This window comes from Sarcophilus harrisii, chromosome 3 (genome assembly GCF_902635505.1).
Source record: "Sarcophilus harrisii chromosome 3, mSarHar1.11, whole genome shotgun sequence".
NCBI lineage: Eukaryota > Metazoa > Chordata > Mammalia > Dasyuromorphia > Dasyuridae > Sarcophilus > Sarcophilus harrisii.
The window spans coordinates 393768690-393787904 of record NC_045428.1 but is presented as its reverse complement, the minus strand read 5'-3'; the positions used below and the strand labels follow the sequence as shown (position 1 = coordinate 393787904).

At 38.7% G+C, this 19215-nt stretch overlaps 1 protein-coding gene across 3 annotated transcripts in view; it reads right to left on the bottom strand.

Annotated features, from left to right (window-relative positions):
- Window positions 1-19215, bottom strand: part of TTN (titin) — a 324196-nt gene that overhangs the window by 10943 nt on the left and 294038 nt on the right. For all 3 annotated transcript variants that reach the window (XM_031960390.1, XM_031960391.1, XM_031960392.1), the window contains 25 exons: window positions 18883-19182; window positions 18332-18634; window positions 17888-18193; window positions 15937-17703; window positions 15128-15421; window positions 14118-14405; window positions 13690-13989; window positions 11531-13597; window positions 11121-11423; window positions 10714-11019; window positions 10331-10621; window positions 9816-10112; window positions 9363-9668; window positions 7446-7751; window positions 7081-7362; window positions 6287-6880; window positions 5872-6159; window positions 5469-5768; window positions 4376-4678; window positions 3687-3989; window positions 3012-3596; window positions 2490-2795; window positions 2087-2386; window positions 486-1061; window positions 68-373 (listed from right to left, as the gene is read on the bottom strand). In XM_031960390.1, the coding sequence (XP_031816250.1) occupies window positions 68-373; window positions 486-1061; window positions 2087-2386; window positions 2490-2795; window positions 3012-3596; window positions 3687-3989; window positions 4376-4678; window positions 5469-5768; window positions 5872-6159; window positions 6287-6880; window positions 7081-7362; window positions 7446-7751; window positions 9363-9668; window positions 9816-10112; window positions 10331-10621; window positions 10714-11019; window positions 11121-11423; window positions 11531-13597; window positions 13690-13989; window positions 14118-14405; window positions 15128-15421; window positions 15937-17703; window positions 17888-18193; window positions 18332-18634; window positions 18883-19182 (11577 nt within the window). The remainder of the gene's footprint in view (window positions 1-67; window positions 374-485; window positions 1062-2086; window positions 2387-2489; window positions 2796-3011; window positions 3597-3686; window positions 3990-4375; window positions 4679-5468; window positions 5769-5871; window positions 6160-6286; window positions 6881-7080; window positions 7363-7445; window positions 7752-9362; window positions 9669-9815; window positions 10113-10330; window positions 10622-10713; window positions 11020-11120; window positions 11424-11530; window positions 13598-13689; window positions 13990-14117; window positions 14406-15127; window positions 15422-15936; window positions 17704-17887; window positions 18194-18331; window positions 18635-18882; window positions 19183-19215) is intronic.

Genomic DNA, 19215 nt, shown 5'->3' with positions numbered 1-19215 from the left:
ATTTTAATCATTCCTTTACAGTGGCAGTGTGGTGTGCCAGAATGAGAATTTAGGGTGCCTTGCTTACCAAATGCAGTCTTGATAACAACAATTGATGAGACCTCTAGAGGTTCACTAATGCCATAGGTGTTCTGAGCAGACACTCGGAAATAATAGCCAGCATTTTCAGTGAGGTTAACAATTCTGCAGCTTGTTACTGAAATGGCTGAAGATACCAGCTGCCACTGAGCACCTTCCTTTGCCTCACATTTTTCAACCACATAGTTGGTTATCCATGATCCTCCATCATCTGTAGGAGGCTTCCAACTGATAACGGCAGAGTTCTTAAGCAGTGCTTCAATCACAATTGGACCTGTAGGTTTGTCTGGCTTATCTGTTAATAGCAAAACAAGATAAATGATTACAAAAGTAGTGCCTTAGTATTTCACACACACACATACAAATCCACATATTCTCCTTGGGAGAAAAACATAAAAATAAAATACCTTGTATTTCCACATCAAGGATAGCATCAACTGTTCCATAAATATTGCTCAGCTGTACTTTATACTTCCCAGCATGGGTCTTTCGCTGGACATTCTTGATAATGAGATGAGTATAGTGCTCAGTATTCTCAATGGTAACGGTCTCTGAATTTTTCAGAGGTTTCTTGTCATGAAACCAAGTAATGGCAGGTACTGGGCGACCAATGTACATAACATGCAGACGTAGAGTAGACCCCACTGCTGCATAGTATTTCTCTTTCAGGGGGTAACCAGGGTGGAACTGAGGAGTTGCTTGTAAGAGTAGCTTGCTGCTAGTTTCTACCTCTCCAACTTCATTGGTAGCTGTGCAGGTATAGACACCTTCATCTTCTTGTTCCTCTGTCATTACAGTGAGAGTATGAGTGCGCCCATCTGATGACATTTTGTATTTTCGACTTTGTACTAGCTCTTTGCCAAAGCGGTACCATTTAATATCTGGAAGGGGTCTTCCAACAATCTGGCAGGAGAGCTGAGCTGGTTCACCTAATTTAGTAGTAACATCTGCCATTTCTTTTCGTATTCCTGGTGCCTCTCCAGCTGAAATGGGGAAAAAAGCACCCTATTAAGTATACATTTTTTTTATTACTAAAGAATCTACTCCTCTTGTACTCCTTCTCTGAACCTGGGGCTAATTCATCCATAAATACTTATACATTTAAGATGTCATTATTTACCTAACAGTTTTTTAAGAAAAATTTTTAGAGACACAATTCATAGAGCACTGAGCCTATAGCTTGGAAGAGCAAAGTTTAAATTCAGCCTCAGACACTCAGTTTCCTCAACTGTCAGATGGAAACAATAATAGCATATACCTTCCAGCTCATGACTATCAAATGAAATAAAGCACTTAGCAAGTGCCAAGCACATAGTAGGTGCTATATATAAAATGCTTGTTATATTATTATTATCATCTTAATTTTAATTTTTTTAGATTTTACAGGGGTTATTGTATTTACAGATCTCCACTGAAAAAATATTTTTGGGGTCTGAAAAAATATACTTAGGATTTGAGTCATTATTCATGGTTACAAAAACAAGGTCAGTTTGACCTTTCCCTTCCCAAATAGAAGGAAATTAATTAGGTACACTTCTCAGAAGTTCCCTTTGAAAGCCCTGGGTGGTCTTCTCTTTTCTTAGAATTAAATTTTATTCATCTGGAAGCTCTGATCTCTTCCTTTAGCTGTTAGTAAGATCCTGCTATAGCAGTGTGATCAACAGAACTGTTTTGAACAGCTTCTACTGGGCCTATGCATTTGGAATGGCCCTATGTAAAGAATCTGCACTGGTGTGTGTTTGTTTGTGTGTGTGTGTTCATATTTAGTAAATATTAGGTTAAATGATCTATAAAACTGCTAGTGTCCCATAAAACTTTGTAATTGCCCTTAGCATTTAATTTAGTCAGTAAAACATTATGTAGCAGAGAGGATTCATACATTGAATAGGGCTTGAAGCAGATGACTTCTACAGTCCACAACAACAAGCATTCATTAAGTGTTTACTATGTGGGATGTACTATACTAAATCCTTTCAGTTCTAAGGGTTTACAATTTAGGGATACATACATGTCAGTTTAGTCTTCACAGACATGGCAGTTCTTCGAGGTCTGCTGATTCCAGTTTCATTTTCAGCAAAAACCCTGAATTCATATTCAGTGGCTTCCAATAAACCACCAATTGTGAACTGCCTGTCTTTAATGCGATCCTTATTGCTCTTCTTCCATGCACTATCTCCAGATTGCCGGTATTCTACCCAGTATCCAAGGATTTCTTTACCACCATCACATTCAGGTTTCTCCCACTGAAGAGTAACACTATCTCTAGATAGAGATAGGATCTCAATCTCTCCAGGTTGGCTTGGTTTATCTGAAACATTGAAAAATATTTGAAACAGAAGCCAAATTTATCTGCCAAAAAAAAAAAAAAGAACATTTAAGACAACTTTTTCAAAAATGTGACTGTTTCTTACCGAAGGGATCCTTGCATACAACTGGTTCAGAAGCAGGGCTGGTTTCACTTAAGCCAACATCATTCTGTGCAATGATACGGAATTGATATTCAGCATCAGGAACCAAGCCTGTGACTGTGTACATTGTGGTAGTGATCTGGGTCTTATTGTGCCGAACCCATTTGTCAGTAGAGGTTTCTTTCCGTTCAATATAGTACCCAGTGACCCGAGAGCCACCGTCATCTTTGGGTCGTGACCAGGACAGGCTAACAGAACTCTTAGTTACATCCAATACTTCTGGAGGATTACTGGGAGGCTCTGGAGGATCTGCAAGTATCAAAACAAATATTTTGTTAAAAATGATGTGAACATGGTTACAATTCCTGATGCTGGGGGAATGAAGGAGGCAAGAGAGAGGGACACAGGGGAGAAGGGATTTCACTTATTTTTTAAAAAGCCCACAATATCCTAAATACTGTTCTAAATGCTGTACAAATGATGAGAGAGTAAAAAACAAAGTTAGAAATACAAATGTGGACTTACTCAGTGGTGTTTTTGGTATGACTGGTTCTTCAGATTTCAGGGGCTTGCTGATACCAAACTGGTTTTCTGCTGAAACACGGAAGTGATATTCTACATTCTCTTTCAAGCCTTTTACCACAAGAGATGTGCCTCTAACTCTGGAATCAATGGTATACCAGGCAGCTTTAGGTACTTCTCGCCTCTCGACAATGTACCCTAGGACGTCAGCGCCACCATCATCAGATGGAGGTCTCCAGCTTACTCTTACAGAACGAGCTTGTATGTCATCATATTCAAGTGGACCTTCTGGAGTGTTTGGATTTCCAATCACCCTGACTTTGATGTAAACTGCCTTCTTGCCACACTTGTTTTCTAGAACCAAGTCGTAGTTGCCAGAATCATCTCTGTCTGCTTCTTTGATCACAAGTTCAGTGTGTGTGTCGGTGGTTGCAATCATAGCTCTCTTACTAATGTCCTGGCCTTCCTTAGTCCACTTGCATATTGGGAATGGTTTTCCTTTGATTGGTATGGTGAGCCTGATGACTCCACCTTGTCTTACAAAGACACCTTCCTGGTATCTTTCATCAAGTTCATAATCAGGATATTCTGAAAGAAAAAATTAATATTGTCAAATGCCTATCTATGCATGAAAAAAGTAATAAGATACTTGTACAAGGAAGTAATTACACTTCTTACCAAGCATTTCAGTGACTTTAACTGTTCCTGGTACTTCAGCGGGTTCCCCAGGTCCTCCAGCATTACAGGCCATCACTCGGAATCTATATTCTGCACCCTGAGGCAGATGTGTTAGTGTATACTCCCGGATCTTGGTTGGAGTGGTATTGCACTTGGTCCATTCATGCTGATCGACCTTCTGCATTTCAATCAAATAGCCAGTGACTTTAGATCCTCCTTCATCTTCAGGAACACTCCAGGCAAGGGAGACTGATGTTCTTGTAGTATCAGTAACTCTTGGGTTCTGTGGTTTTCCTGGAGGAGCTGAGGGAAAAAATATCACATGTCAAAAATAGAGCAAGAAATGGCCCCGAAATTTCAAAACCAAAACCTAGCTACCATCTAACAAAATATATCCCAAGAGCTATTGAAACATGAAATATTAATGATTATTCATTCCGAGAAAACTTAAATTTTACCTATTAAAACTAATCTGTTGGTTTTCCCTTTGTCTTGATACAGTAGAAAAAGCACTGACTCTAGAGTCAGGACACCCAGGTTCAAATACCATATTTCATACTTTAATATTTATGGAATCTTGTAAAAGTCAGTCTTTCAAATTTCATTTTTCTCATCTCCTAACTAAAGGTATTGGACTAATTGGTTTTTGAGGTCTGAATCTATGATGCTTTGACCCTAAGGTTGCTTACCAATTGGATCCATGGCCACCACAGGTTTGGAAGGACGACTTGGTTTCCCAGTGCCTCTGGCATTAATGGCAGTAATACGGTGTTCATATTCTAATCCTTCAACGAGGCCAGTAGAACGATAACGTGTCATGGTCACTGCTACCTTATTGACACGGACCCATCGATCTGCTCTGACTTCTTTACGTTCCACAATATAACCAGTCACCTGGGAGCCACCATCATCCTCAGGTGGGCACCAAGTTAGTGTCATGCCATCACGGGAGACATCAAAAATCTGTAATGTTTCTGGAGGTCCTGGAATACCTGTTGTAAGAGACACAGGTAAACAGAAAATTAAAACACTCATGAATCTATGAGTCCTAGGCTTTCAAGTTAGTATTACAAATGGCACAGAAAACTGTCTAGTGATATTTTCCAAAGGGCTTGCTTTTCCTGATGCTCCTGGCTTCCATCAAGGCTCAGTTCATAACTTGCCTTCTTCAACAGCTCTGCCTGATTCCTTCTACCTTCCCCACCACCCCCTTACCTCAGTTTGCCACTGCCTTCCTTCTAAGTCTACCTCTCATTTATACCCCACAGTTGCTTGAAAGTTGTTTACTCCATTAGAATTCCAGATCCCTTAAAGTTAGAGAATTTGTTTTTCTCTTTGTGTAGCACTTAGGATAATACCTGGAACATAGTAAGTACTTAATAAATGCTTGGTGACTGAATGCTTCTCTTCTCTCCTCCTCTGAGATTAATACAGGAACATGTTTCTATAATCCAGGAGACATGCTATTCAATTCAGCTACTGCCTGGTTGTGTGATTATAGGCAAGTCACCCTCTGATTTTCAGTGGCCCCTTTTTCTTTTAAATTAGGAAACGACTAGGTGATCCCTTCAAGTTCTAAAATTTATTTTTTATATGAGTAGTAACATAAAACTTTAGCAGACATCCTCAAATCTTTGTAAATGTTTGAGATTAGTTATACAACTCTATTAATTTTCTTTCTAAGTGTACACTTTTCTAAGTGTAGTGGAATGGATTCCTCATTTTTTTCATACATGACTTTGCATGGGCACTGGAAAGTGGAGAGATTGAGGGAGAACTTACTGATGGTGCTACGGCATTCTATGACCTCAGATTGTAAATAAGAGCCAATTCCAAATCGATTTGTAGCAGCTACACGGAATACATATTCATTTCCTTCAGTGAGTCTGGTAAACTTAAAAGTTGTTCTAGTCACAGATTCAGAAACTGGCAGCCAGCCTGGTCGATGTGCATCCCGCTGTTCTACCACATAACCACTCAGTGGAGCACCACCATCCAATTCAGGTGGTTCCCAGGAAATGGTGACCGAAGTAGCATCAATTTCATCGATTTTAATTGGCCCAGTTGGTGGTCCAGGTTTGTCTGAAAAAGCAAAGCAAATTTTATCTCATTTCAAGGTAAAATTGGGTTACTGAATTCTGACAGTAGAAAAGTAGAGAAAAATAAAAATATCATGTGAACTTACCAAGAATGATAACTTTAATGGTTTCTGAAGTAGTTCCAGTCACATTCTTCAGTTCAAGTGTGTATTCTCCAGTGTCCTTTATTGTGGTCTCACGGATTGTTAATTTGGTTACTTTAGTATGGGTTTCAATAGTGACGCGCTCTGATTCTTTCACTTTGGAGCCAGAGAAGAACCAGGATGCAGTTGGAGGTGGACGACCAGCAATTGGTATAACTAATTCAATGGGTCTGCCAGCTGGGACGTGAATAGTCTTTTGAGGCATTGTAGAAAGATCTATTGTAGGCAATACTATGGAGAAAAGAAATTTAGAACAAGTTAGCAAACTATTCTACAGCATTTATGCTGATAACATAAAAAAACTATATCTTCTGAACAATTTCTTCTTTTAAATCATGTTAGATTTTCTAGCACATACCTCGTAGGTCTTGAACAGTTACTGCTGTGACGATCTCTCTTGGTTCAGACACACCTTTCTCATTCTGGGCTCTTACTCTAAATAAGTACTGTTCACCTTCATTGAGTGAGATAACAGTATGCTCTAAGACAGTGGGTTTCAAGGTTACAACTTTCATCCATCTTTCAGTACCAGCTTTACAGGCCTCAAGGATATATCCAGTAAGCCTGCTACCACCATCGTAGAGGGGTTTCTCCCAGGCAAGAGAAACACTGGACTTTGTGACGTCCACCACTTCTAGCTTCTGAGGCACCAAGGGAACTTCTGAGACCAAGACAGCATCAGATGTTTCACAAGGCTCTCCAATGCCATAAATATTCTCTGGAAGTACTCTGAAGTAGTACATAGTTCCTTCTACAAGTCCAGAAATTCTGTAAAGTGTCTTGCTGCATTTTGTAGTTACTGTTTTGAATGCTCTCATGGCAGCCTCACGTTTCTCAATGATGTAATTAGTGACTGGTGCACCACCATCAATAGTGGGGATCTCCCAAGTAATGGTTACAGAATCTCTTGATACTTCCTTAACTTTTACAGAAGGACATGGACCAGGTGTATCTGAAAACATTAAAAGAAGAATAATACTTTCTATTTGCAGGATTATTTGGTTGTTATTTTTTCCTCAGAAAATATCTCCGGGAATGTATAGTCCTCCATAATTTTATCTTTCTTTTTTTTTTTTTGTATTAAGAGGGTCAGGAGGATCCTTCGAGATATCATTAAAAATACTCAAAAATAAATTAAGTTTAAGTGCTTACCATATACTTTAACAAGGATAGTTGCCGATTTTTTGCCAGACTGGTTTTCTGCTTCAATGGTATATTTTCCAGCATCATACCGATTAACTTTGTCAACAATAAGTAAAGTATAGCTTTCTGTGGTGTCAATAATTGCTCGACTTGCAAGGTCAATATCCTTTTTGCTCCATGTAATAACAGGAGCTGGCCTTCCTGACACAGATACCATAAGGCGCAAAGATACCCCAGCTCTGACAGTAACGGTTTTCTTCAGATCATCAGCAAGCTCAAGATCTGGAATTTCTGGAACACAAATACCAAAATGAATTAATTTACAAATCACTTGGAAAATAAATAATTCCACTAAAGAGTTAGGTTATAAATACCTAGTCTTTCTACAGGTTCAATTTCAGCTGTTGATTCACTGTATTCACTCATTCCATTTACATTTACAGCAGCAACTTGGAAGCAATACTTCTGGCCAGTTTTAAGATCTGGGACGGTGAATTCAGGATTTCTTAGAGTTGCATTTGTATGTACTCTGTACCATTGATCAGTTCCTTTTTCTTTCATTTCAAGAACATAGCCTATGATGTCAGCACCACCATCATACATTGGTTTTGTCCATGCCAGGCTAATGCTGCGTTTGGTTGTGTCTACCACTCTTGGAGCAGAAGGTGGTCCGGGGGTATCTTTGGAAAAAAAGAGTAGAGCTGTTATGTAAACCTTTGAGATTTGTAATTCATGATGTCAGATATTATCAGTGTGCTTTGGTACATGAGGAGCATGATTAATTTTCATAGCTAAATTCTTTATCACTTTTAGTTTAGTATTGGATTGTGTGAGTTTTTAAAGGGTTAGGCGCCTCATCGTAGCATGATGTAGGGTTTTCAAAGTTTTGGGATGCTGGCCCTGGTGTCCTACTGTCTGCTTCCCAAGCCCCAGCATAAGGGCAATTGCCAGTAAGTAGGAAGACTTTCTGGAGATGAATTCTTTGGCCATGACAATCCAAAAGAGAGAAAAAAGAAAAGGGTTCTTAGTCCTACATCATCCTTTTCAACTTCTGTAATGGGACTAGCCAAGTACCAGAAAAGGCATCCCTTTTAGGCCATTTATTAACTTAGAAAATATACTGCATTGGAAATACTTTGCTGATTTAGTTTGTCCTTCATGCCTGTCTATTTCAATAACTTATTCTAACCACTTCTGAATGTTAGGGCACTCACAAATCCCCCATATCCTTCAGTTGAGTTTTTCTTTAGTTGTTGCCTCTTCATCTGAGGAAAACACCTATTTATTGTCTTTGACACTTAATAAATTTCAGAATTAACTCTTCAAGACATTTATTTTTCCCCCTCATCTTTTTAAGACATTTATCTTTTTTTCCTAATAGAAAATCAAATTGCTCAGCTCTGATGCTTAGAATATTAAAGAAATTTTTTTCAATTGGCAAACTCATTTATAAAGCAAATTAGCAAACAATTAGTCAATTATTTGTCTATCACCTCTTCTCCATTTCAGAAAGCAAAACAAAACAGTTTTCCTAAAAGCAAAACAGTTTTATCTCAGGATTCAACTGATATATAACCTTCTTCATGCAAAGATGGTAAGAAGAATATGATCTCATGATATGTTTCCATCTTAACTTATTGATTACTGGATTGTTACTTTTGTGTTATAGTGTAAAAATGATTTTGCATATAGTATTATTAATAGTTGACTTCAGCTTGCTTAAAGCCCCTTAAGGGGACATTTTTTGTCCTCTTCACAATTTAAAAAAGAATTATCATTGCAATAATGGATTACTCGTTTGCAGGGGGATTTCTAGAACATAGTTTTCATTTCTTATTTCACTACAGTACTTAACACATGGGCAAGGGTATTCTGGGTTTCTCATGGAGTAGAAAAATTGCAACTGTTCTTAGAAATATCAATTTTTTGACTCTAAGTAGTGGAATAACTGAAATTTATAGTTATTTAATATGGGTAATATTTAAAGCCATTCTAAATGAATGGCTTTTGGGATAATATTACTTTTTTTTAATATTTAAATATATATATATATATATATTTATATTTTTTTATTATTTTATAGCCTTTTATTTACAAGTTATATATATGGGTAATTTAACAACATTGACAATTGCCAAACCTTTTGTTCCAATTTTTCCCCTCCTTCCCCCACCCTCTCCCCTAGATGGCAGGATGACCAGTAGATGGGTAACATTACTTTCTATGAGTTTTTTTCTGAAACAGTGAATGTCTTGTTCCACAGGAACTAATAGGTATTTCTTGGAACTTACATGAAGGTTCCTTGCATAAGATGAAGTTGGAAGCTTCACTAGGTTCACTGTTACCAGCAGCATTTACTGCTGTGACCCGGAATTGGTATTCGCAGCCTTCCATTAAGCCAGTCACTTTAAGTCTGGTGTCATAAACAGTGTAATCTTTATTGACCCGTGTCCAACGCAAGCTCTTCTTTTCACGTTTGTCTACAAGATAGTTCTTGATCTCATTGCCACCATCAGATTCTGGCTTTTGCCACTGAATGATGACATGCTCTTTGCCAGCACCCATTTCTTCAGGCATACCAGGTGGTGATGGAATAGCTGTTAATAATTTTATGAAAAAGAAAGAATTAGATTTGCATGAAATACAGTGCTATTTCTGTGACTGCCTACTTTCCACCTTCCCCTTGCTCCCAGTGAATTTTAATCAGCAAATCCTGAATGATAGCCAAAAAGATTAATACTCACTGAATGAATTTCTAGCAATGATGGGTTCTGATTCAACAGGTACACCTGGACCATATTTGTTGACTGCCCTCACACGGAATATATATTCATTGTTCTTGATGAGTCTGGTGACCACATGTGATAAGGTTGGACATTCTCCCTCAACAATAACCCAGTTAAGTCTGCTTGTTTCACGTCTTTCCACAATATAGTGAGTTATTTCTGCACCTCCATCTTCTTGAGGGAGGGTCCAGGCTAGAGTGCATTTCTCTTCTGTTACTCTGCTGATCATGAGCTTTCCACATGGACCAGGAGAGTCTGGAGGAAAAAAGGCACAATGATATAAATTATTCAACAAACACTTATTAAGAGCCTATTCTATTCCAGGTACTATACTAGTCACTGAGGATGCAACAGCAAAACTGAGATAGTCCCTGCCCTTAAGAAATTTATATTATACTGGAAAGAATATATCCCACACAGTAGAAATTTCAGTATAATAAAAGAATATGCATAATGAACTAAGAAATACTCACCAAGTACTTTGACCATGACAGACACAGTTTTGGTTCCACTGGCATTCTTTACAGTTAATGTATATTTTCCACTATCGCTTCTATCACAGAATTTGATTACAGCTGTGGCTCGTTTGCTGGTATATTGCAAAGAGACCTTTTCACAGAGATCTAATTCTTTGTCTCCTTTGGTCCAGATAATTTTGGGCTCAGGTTTGCCACCAACAGCTGCATCGAGAACAAGATCAGATCCAGCTCTGATGGTTACGATATCACCCTGCAATCTAGCATCCAATTCAGCTTTGGGTGGTGCTGTCAAAAAGTAAAACAGATCCAAGTAAGTATTTGACAATTTATAACTCAAGCTGTGATAACTTAAAAGAAGGAACTTGATTTTTTCTTACAATATTCATCTCGGCAAGTGACAGGACCTGTGGATTCAGACCCTTTACTAATGACACCAGCTGCGTTCTTGGCTAATACACGGAATTCATAGGTATCTCCTTCACTTAGTGCTGTCACAGTGAAGAAATTCTCAGATACTATGGTGTAGTTGCACTTTAGCCAGCGACCATCTCCAACTTCACTGACTGGCTTCCGTTCTACAATGTAGCCTATAACCTTGCTGCCTCCATCATAAATTGGTGCAGACCAGCTGAGTGACACTGTGGACCTAGTGACATCTGTTACCTCTGGTCTTCCTGGTGGATCTGGAAGAGGTATGAAAATAAGGTTAAACATTGTTCTATGATTCCTATAAAACAAACAAATAAAAACACACACAAAAAAAACCTTCCAATGTCACACTTACCAACTGGATTTTGAGCTACCATGGGTCTTGAAGCTTCACTAGCTTTGCTAACACCTGCTGCATTTAGTGCATAAGTTCTGAATTGATATTCCAGACCTTCCACCAAGCCAGTCACTTTGAAGTTGCACTCTAAGCAAGGTATTTTATTTTCTTTCACCCAAAGAATGGTGTTACGTTCTTTCTTCTCAACCCAGTATCCAATGATTTTGCTGCCACCATCATGATATGGTTCTTCCCAACGGATAGCCATGGCATTTGCAGACACAAAATAGACTTCAGGCCTGGTAGGTGCACTTGGAGGGACTATAGGAAAATAATATAGAAAAAATAGTTATATTTGGAACTACATTCAGGAAAAAAATCCCATGGTTAACATTCACATTTTGAGAAATTACATTTGTTTTCCTTACCAAATGGATGTTCAGCAACTATCGGTATTGATTCCAGAGGTTTGCTGACACCAAATCTGTTTTCTGAACTGATACGGAAAGAGTATTCCTTGTATTTTGTGAGGTGGGTTACTTTAATTTGGGTACGTTTAACGCTGGAATTTACAAGCTGCCAAGCTGTTGTCCCAGACTCACGTTTTTCAACTATGTAATTAGTGATTTCAGTGCCACCATCATCCTTAGGTTCAGCCCATGACAGGACACAAGACTCAGCAGAGACTGAGGAGACTTCAATTGGGCCAGTAACTGGACCTGGTCTTCCAATGACAATAACAGTGACAATAAAGGTTTTCACACCTGCGGTATTCTCAAGGGTCAAATAATAACGTCCAGAGTCACCTCTCATGCTCTCTTTAATACTAAGTGTGGTTCTGTCTTTTGTTGTCTTGATAGTCATCCTATCAGTTTCCTTAAGTCTCATCTCTTCAAGTTTCCATGTTACTTTGGGGGCTGGGCGACCACTGATTGGTATGTCAATGGTAAAAGGGCTTCCAGCTTTGCAAGTTATGATCTGATTGGTAATTCCACTGAGGTCTGCAGTTGGTTCAATCTGAGGCTCCTTGATGATGACCGAACAGAAGGCTTCCCTGGGTTCACTGTAGCCTGCATCGTTCTTGGCCTTCACACGGAATTCGTATTCAGTATTTTCCACAAGGTTTTCTACTGTAAAAGTAAGCTGCTTTGTTTGACCAGCTTCAACCCAGAAATTGGAGCCTTTCTGTCTCATTTCAAGAAGGTAACTGGTAATCCGGCTTCCTCCATCATGATCAGGTTTAAGCCAAGCTAACACTGCTGAGGATTTGCTGGTATCAATGATATCAAGCCTCTTAGGTGGAGCAGGTTCTTCTGTGGCTACAATTGGTTCTGGCATTTCATATGGTTCGCCAATGCCATACTCATTTTCTGCAGAAACACGGAAGTAGTGGGGAACGCCTTCTAAGAGGTCAGTGACCTTGAAGATCTGGCGAGTGCATTTCTCACTGACTACTTGCCAACTACGACGGCTTGCTTCTCGTTTCTCCACCACATAATGATGGATTCGGGCCCCACCATCAAGGATGGGTGCATCCCACATCAATGTCACGGATCCTCGGGTTACATCCTTGAAGGTAATAGGACCAGGTGGACCAGGAGAGTCTAATACCTTGACAGTGAATGTTATAGATTTACTTCCACTGTTGTTCTCCAAAGAGAAGGTATATTTACCAGCATCATTTCTATTGCAGTTTTCCACAGTGAGAGTACTGAAGGAGTCTGTGGTATGAATGTCAGCTCGAATGCTAAGGTTAGAATCTGGTTTAGTCCATACTGCAGTAGGAGTAGGTCGGCCTCTGTAGGCAATGAATAGGCGAATACTAGCCCCTGCTCTGACAATATGAGTCTGTTTGAAGTTTGCATCAATATCAAGTTCAGGTGGTGTTAGTCTGTCAACTGCTTGAATTGTACCAGACACTTCACAGCTTTCTCCTCTGCCAGCTCCATTGACAGCACTGACTCGGAATTTGTATTCTTCACCTGCTTGCAAATTGGTGACAGTATATCTAGTTTTGACACAAGCTTCAGCGTTGACCTTCTGCCACTCTCCTAAGTCTGCTTTGCACATTTCAATAATGTAGCCAATTATTTCCATCCCACCGTCAAAAACAGGCTTGGTCCATTCTAAGCTTACAGTTGTCTTGGATGTATCAGTTACTTTGACTACAGCGGGAGGGCCGGGTGGGCTCACTGGCTCTCTACATTTAATCAATCTTGAGATGCCACTTGAAGGTCCTACTCCTGCAGCATTTTCAGCCATGACATGAAATTCATATTCATTGCCTTCGGTAAGTCCAGTAACTTTGTGTCTGGTCTCGGTAATTGGGCGCTTGCTGATAACTTTGACCCATCTCGTGCTCTTCTTTTCTCGCCGTTCAAGGATGTAGTGCTGGATTTCATTGCCACCATCTGATTCTGGCCTGGCCCACGTGAGGGTAATGCTGTTTCCTGTTATGTTGCTAGGCTCTGGAGTACCAGGTGCATCTGGAACAGCTACAAATAGAAAAACCAGTTAGACACATTTGCTAAAAAAAAGTGGATTGCTGTTTCATGTCTTGTTCTTAAGTGAAAAAGAGAGAACTTACTGTATTGTATTTGGGCAACTATTGGGTCAGAATCAAGTGGCCTGCCAACACCAATTTTATTAACTGCCGAAACACGGAATTGATACTCATTGCCAGCTATTAATTTAACTGCGGTGTAAGTATGGGCTTCACACTTATCCTCTATGAGTGCCCATGCAAGCCTGCTGGTTTCTCGTTTTTCAATCGTGTAGTGAGTTACAGGAGAACAGCCATCGTTCAGGGGAGCATCCCACCAGAGCGTCATCTTTTCTCCAGTTATATTAGTGAATCTTATTGGTCCAACTACTTTTCCTGGTGTATCTATAAAGGGAAGAAAATGCTCAGAGTTAGGGTTAATGTCTGTTTTCACATTTAGAGTAGAAATGGTATTCCAAAATACAAATTTCACCACATAAGGTGTAAAATTAAGAATATGCTTTTATAAGTACCTTGTACTTTCACAGTAAGCTGTTCTTTTGTGGAGCCTGATATGTTTTTGGCTTCAACCGTGTATACACCACGATGATCACGATTAGCATCCCTGACAAAGAGACTGCTGGATCCAAGGACATCTGTTATTTCCATATTCATTTTCTTTTCAATCTCTTGTCCATCTTTAAACCAAGTTACGCGAGGTACTGGCCGACCCTTTATCAAAGCCTTAATTCTTAGGCTCTCACCAGCCTTAATAACAAGCCCATCAAAATATTCAGGACCAAATTCTATTGTTGGGGCAACTACAAAAGAGAAAACAAAATTAGCTCCTTCATTTGACTTATTTCACCAAAATATCATTATACTAGGTTATAAAATTTGAAAGAAAAAAAAAAACCCAACCTATAGGATACAAAGTAGTACATAAGAATGTTTTGATAATAGGGGCATTTGCATTTTATCAATCTTCCTTCATTACTATTTTGTCATCTGTTGTGTACAAATAAAAATGAAATTTGTAGAGACAGATGGCTAAGGTTTTAAAAATAATTTACATTTCTAAGTTCTTCAGTTTTCTTTGTAGTATCTATATATGTTTAAATATGCTCCTGGAAATAAATATGAGCTAGGGTCAAATATGTCAGTGACCAAGTGGCAGTCAAATAATAGTGAGAAAAGAAAACTGTTAGCTCCATGAAGTCTTATATGTTAATATATTAATATTAACATATATTATGTTAATAATATAATGTTAATATAAAGGATAGCTGAAATTATAATACTAAAAACTTATCCATTTTCCCCTACATACCATCTACATGAAGTTACAGTGAAATTAACAGGGATATATTTAAATTAACAGGCATATATTTAATTAAAAATTTGCATCTACCTATGAGGAAAAAATTATAATTTGTTTCAAAGAAGCCTTTAAAGATGGGGGGGGGGAATATTTCCATTTTATAGATAAACACCTAAAGTGACTTATTCTAAGTCATACAGCATCAATAACTAAGATGCTTACCATTCTCATCTCTTGTCATGATGTAGCCTGAAGACTGTGAAGGGGGGCTGATTGTCCCAACAGCATTTCTTGCAATTATTCTGAACTCATATCGGTCTCCTGGACTAAGTCCTGTGACTGTATACTGACATTCACTGACATCAGTAAAGTTGCATCTAAGCCAACGGTCATTTCCTTGGCGTTTCTCAATACTGTACGCGACGATTTTGCTGCCTCCATCACGCAATGGTGGATTCCACTTAAGTGTGATAGTCTCCCGGGTGACATCGATGCTGTCAGGAGTGCCAGGTGGGTCTAAAAAGATTTTAATGAATATTAAATATGTAATTATTCTTGTTGATAATTACAACAATTATTTATATGGGGCTTTAAAGTTTGTAAAGAACTTTGAATTCATTGTCTGTAAATACAATTTATGATTATTATATTATTATCCCCATTCTGAAGATGAAGAAACTGAGGCTAAGGGAGGTTATGTGACTTACTTAGACTCATATAACTAAATGTCTAAGGCCGAATTCAAATACAGTTCTATTCAAATCCCAGTTCTAGCACTATATTCACTTCTGCCACCTAGCTATCTCTTCTACATGATGTTAATAACTTATTTTAATCAATTTTTATTTGTGTATCATTCCCTCTTTATGAGGAGAGCCCTCTTGTAGGTAGACTTAATGAATAGCTATGTAGCCTTAAAAGCAATGGATATGGGGTTATGGATGGAGAGGCAAGATATCTGGATTACAAGTATCTAAATAATCAAGCTATTTCTATTACTAACAAACACTGCATAATATTCAGTCACTTACCTACTGGAGATACAGCTAGGGTAAATTTGCTTGGATCACTTGGTGGGCTTAGGCCAGCGGAATTTTCAGCATACACACGGAACTGATAATCCAGACCCTCAAGAAGTCCAATAACTCTATATTCTCTTCCAGAGATCGAAGTTGTGTTAACTTTTTGCCATAAGATGCTATTTCTTTCTTTCTTCTCAACATAGAATCCAGTAATTTCTGACCCACCATCATATGGTGGTGCATCCCAAGTTATTGACATGCCATCAGAGGTTATATTGTATACAACAGGCTTTCCTGGTGGGCCAGGAACCCTGAACTGATGTTTTGCCACAATAATTGTTGAGACAAGTGGCAAGCTTACTCCATATCGATTTTCTGCTCTAACTCTAAACTGGTATTCAGCATCTTTAACTAAGTTAGGAACTTTAAAAGTTGTCCTAGCAACACTAGAACACACCATTTTCCAGTTAGTTTGTGAAGCTTCCCGTTTCTCAATGCTGTAACAAGTGATTTCTCCTCCTCCATCATCTTCAGGAACATCCCATGACATGATCACACTGTCAGCTTTAATTTCATCAAATCGGATGGGTCCTTTGGGTTTGGACGGGGGACCAAGTGTAATGATTGTAATAGGAAATGAGTTTCTACATACTGCATTATCTAGAATGATGGTATACTTCCCACCATGCTCTTTCTTCACATTTTTGATGCTCAAAGTTATTTTGTTTTCTGTTTTGCTGAAACGGACCTGTTCACTTTCTTTTAGTGGTATACTGTCCTTCAGCCAACTGATAGATGGTTTTGGCTTTCCTTTATAGGGAAATTCAAGGTGTACATTATGACCAATTCTTACACTGATTTGTGCCCCAGGAATTTCTGAGAGGTCAACTTCAGGTGGAATGACAAGTTCTTTCACAGTGATTGGTCCAATCACAACACCATCACTCAGTCCTTTTTCATTCTTTGCAGAAACTCTGAATTCCAAGACTGATTGTTCTTTAAGGTTGTCAACAACAATTTCACATGTCTTACTTGTGCCAGCATGGGACCATACTTGTTCACCTTTTCCTTTCCTCTCAACAACATATTCTGTAATGACACTTCCACCATCAAAGTCAGGTTTGGACCACTGCAAGGTAACTGATGTTTTAGTTGAATCTTTCATTGAAAGATCCCGTATGGGAGCTGGCACTTCAGCAGCTTTCACTGGCTCTGTAGTTTCACAGGGTTCCCCTATTCCATTTTCATTTTCTGCAAGGACTCTGAAGAAATATGGAATCTTCTCTGATAAGTCTGTTACCTTGAAGGATGTATGGGAACATTTGTGTGAAACAATGGACCAAGTCCTTTTGGTGGCATCTCTCTTTTCAATGACATAATTTATGATGGGAGAGCCACCATCAATGAGAGGAGGCTCCCACAGCAGTGTGACGGTGCCCCGGGAAACATGTTTAAGATGCAGTTTCTGGCAGGCTGCTGGTGTGTCCAATACTTTAACACTCACAGGGGAAGACTTTGGTTGCCCAACTCCATTTTCTATTGTTAGGACATATTTTCCTGTATCATTTCTTGTAACTTGAGGGATGATGAGTAATGAAGATGAGTCAGTGTTCTGAATGCTGTACCTGGCATCACTGCCAAGATTCTTTTCTTCTTTTCTCCATGTCACAGTGGGTGGAGGTCTCCCTTTAAATGGAATCAAGATTTGTACATCTTCACCAGCTTTTGCAATGATGGAAGTTCTGAGAGCCACATCTAAGTCAATCTCTGGCTCCTCTGTAGAACAATGAAGAAAAAAGATGTTCAACATTCAGAATTTTTAAAGGAATTAAGAAAAAGCTACTTATGATCAAATAATAAACAAGGTGTGTGTGTGTGTGTGTGTGTGTGTGTGTGTGTGTGTGTGTGTGTATGTGTATACATGCATCAAGGGAACATCAACGATATGTAAAGAACATACCAAGTATGTCTTTAGGTTGTACAGGTTCTGTCATTTCAATAGGTTCTCCTTGTCCAGCGCAGTTTAGAGCAGATACACGGAAATAGTAATTGATTCCAGGTTTCAGAAGAGGTACAACATACTCTGTTGTTCTTACTTCTCCCTTGGTACTGACAATAGTCCATTCCTCACTGTCACCTTCTCTTATCTCCACTATATAGCCGGTAACAGCACTGCCTCCATCATAAACAGGTTTACTCCAGCTAAGAGTAATTGAGGATTTTGTTGAATCTACAACTCTCAGCTTGGCTGGTTGACCTGGTGGATCTGTAATGGACCATTAGAATGAATTTCTTGAGTTATCATTAATGATAAATGAGTTATCATTACATATTAAGAACCACTTATAACAATAATATATATATATATATATGATATATGGAGATGATTTATGTGTTTCCTTACCAATAGGATCTGCAGCTTTGTAGAAGTCAGATGGTTCAGAGAATGGACCTTGACCAGCTGCATTTACAGCACAAACTCGGAAATGATATTCACTATTTTCAGTGAGTCCTGTCACTTTTTGTCTGGTGTCACGGATAGTTTCTTTAAGTACTTTGAACCAACCTAAACTCTTCTTATCACGTTTTTCAAGGAAGTAGCCAATTATTTCACTACCACCATCTACAATTGGTCGATTCCAGACAATGGTCATTGAATTCTTGGTAATCTTAGTCGCTTCTGGTATACTGGGTGGCCCAGGTGTAACTATTTAAAAAAAAGAGAGAAAATATGCTTTTTAGAAGCCATGTAACTAAAACAACCCTATTACCCAACAATTTTCCCATCCTATCCAATCATGCTAGTTGAGTTGTTTTTTTTTTTTTCCTTTTAGTCTGTTCAAGAATGAGTTATGATATTTGGAAAGGGAAGGGAAATTAGTAAAAGTAAAATATGTGCCACTCATTTATAAGGCCATGCATTTTTTTCAGTTATCTTTTGTTACTGGATCTTACCAAATGCATTCCTAGCTATGATGGGCTCAGACTCCAGTGGATCTCCAATTCCATACTTATTTACACCTCGGACCCGGAAGATATATTCATTTCCTTTGATGAGTTTGGTAGTGGTAATGATGCACTCTTCCAGATTTTCAGCTACCATAGACCACACAACCCGGCTTGTTTCACGTTTTTCCACAATATAATGAGTTATTTTGGCACCTCCATCATCTTCTGGTGGCCGCCAAAGGAGAGTGATCTTCTCAGCAGTGACAGTCTTAAATTCAATTGGTCCAGCTGGAGGCCCTGGTTTGTCTATAAATCAAAAAGAAATATATATGTATGCAT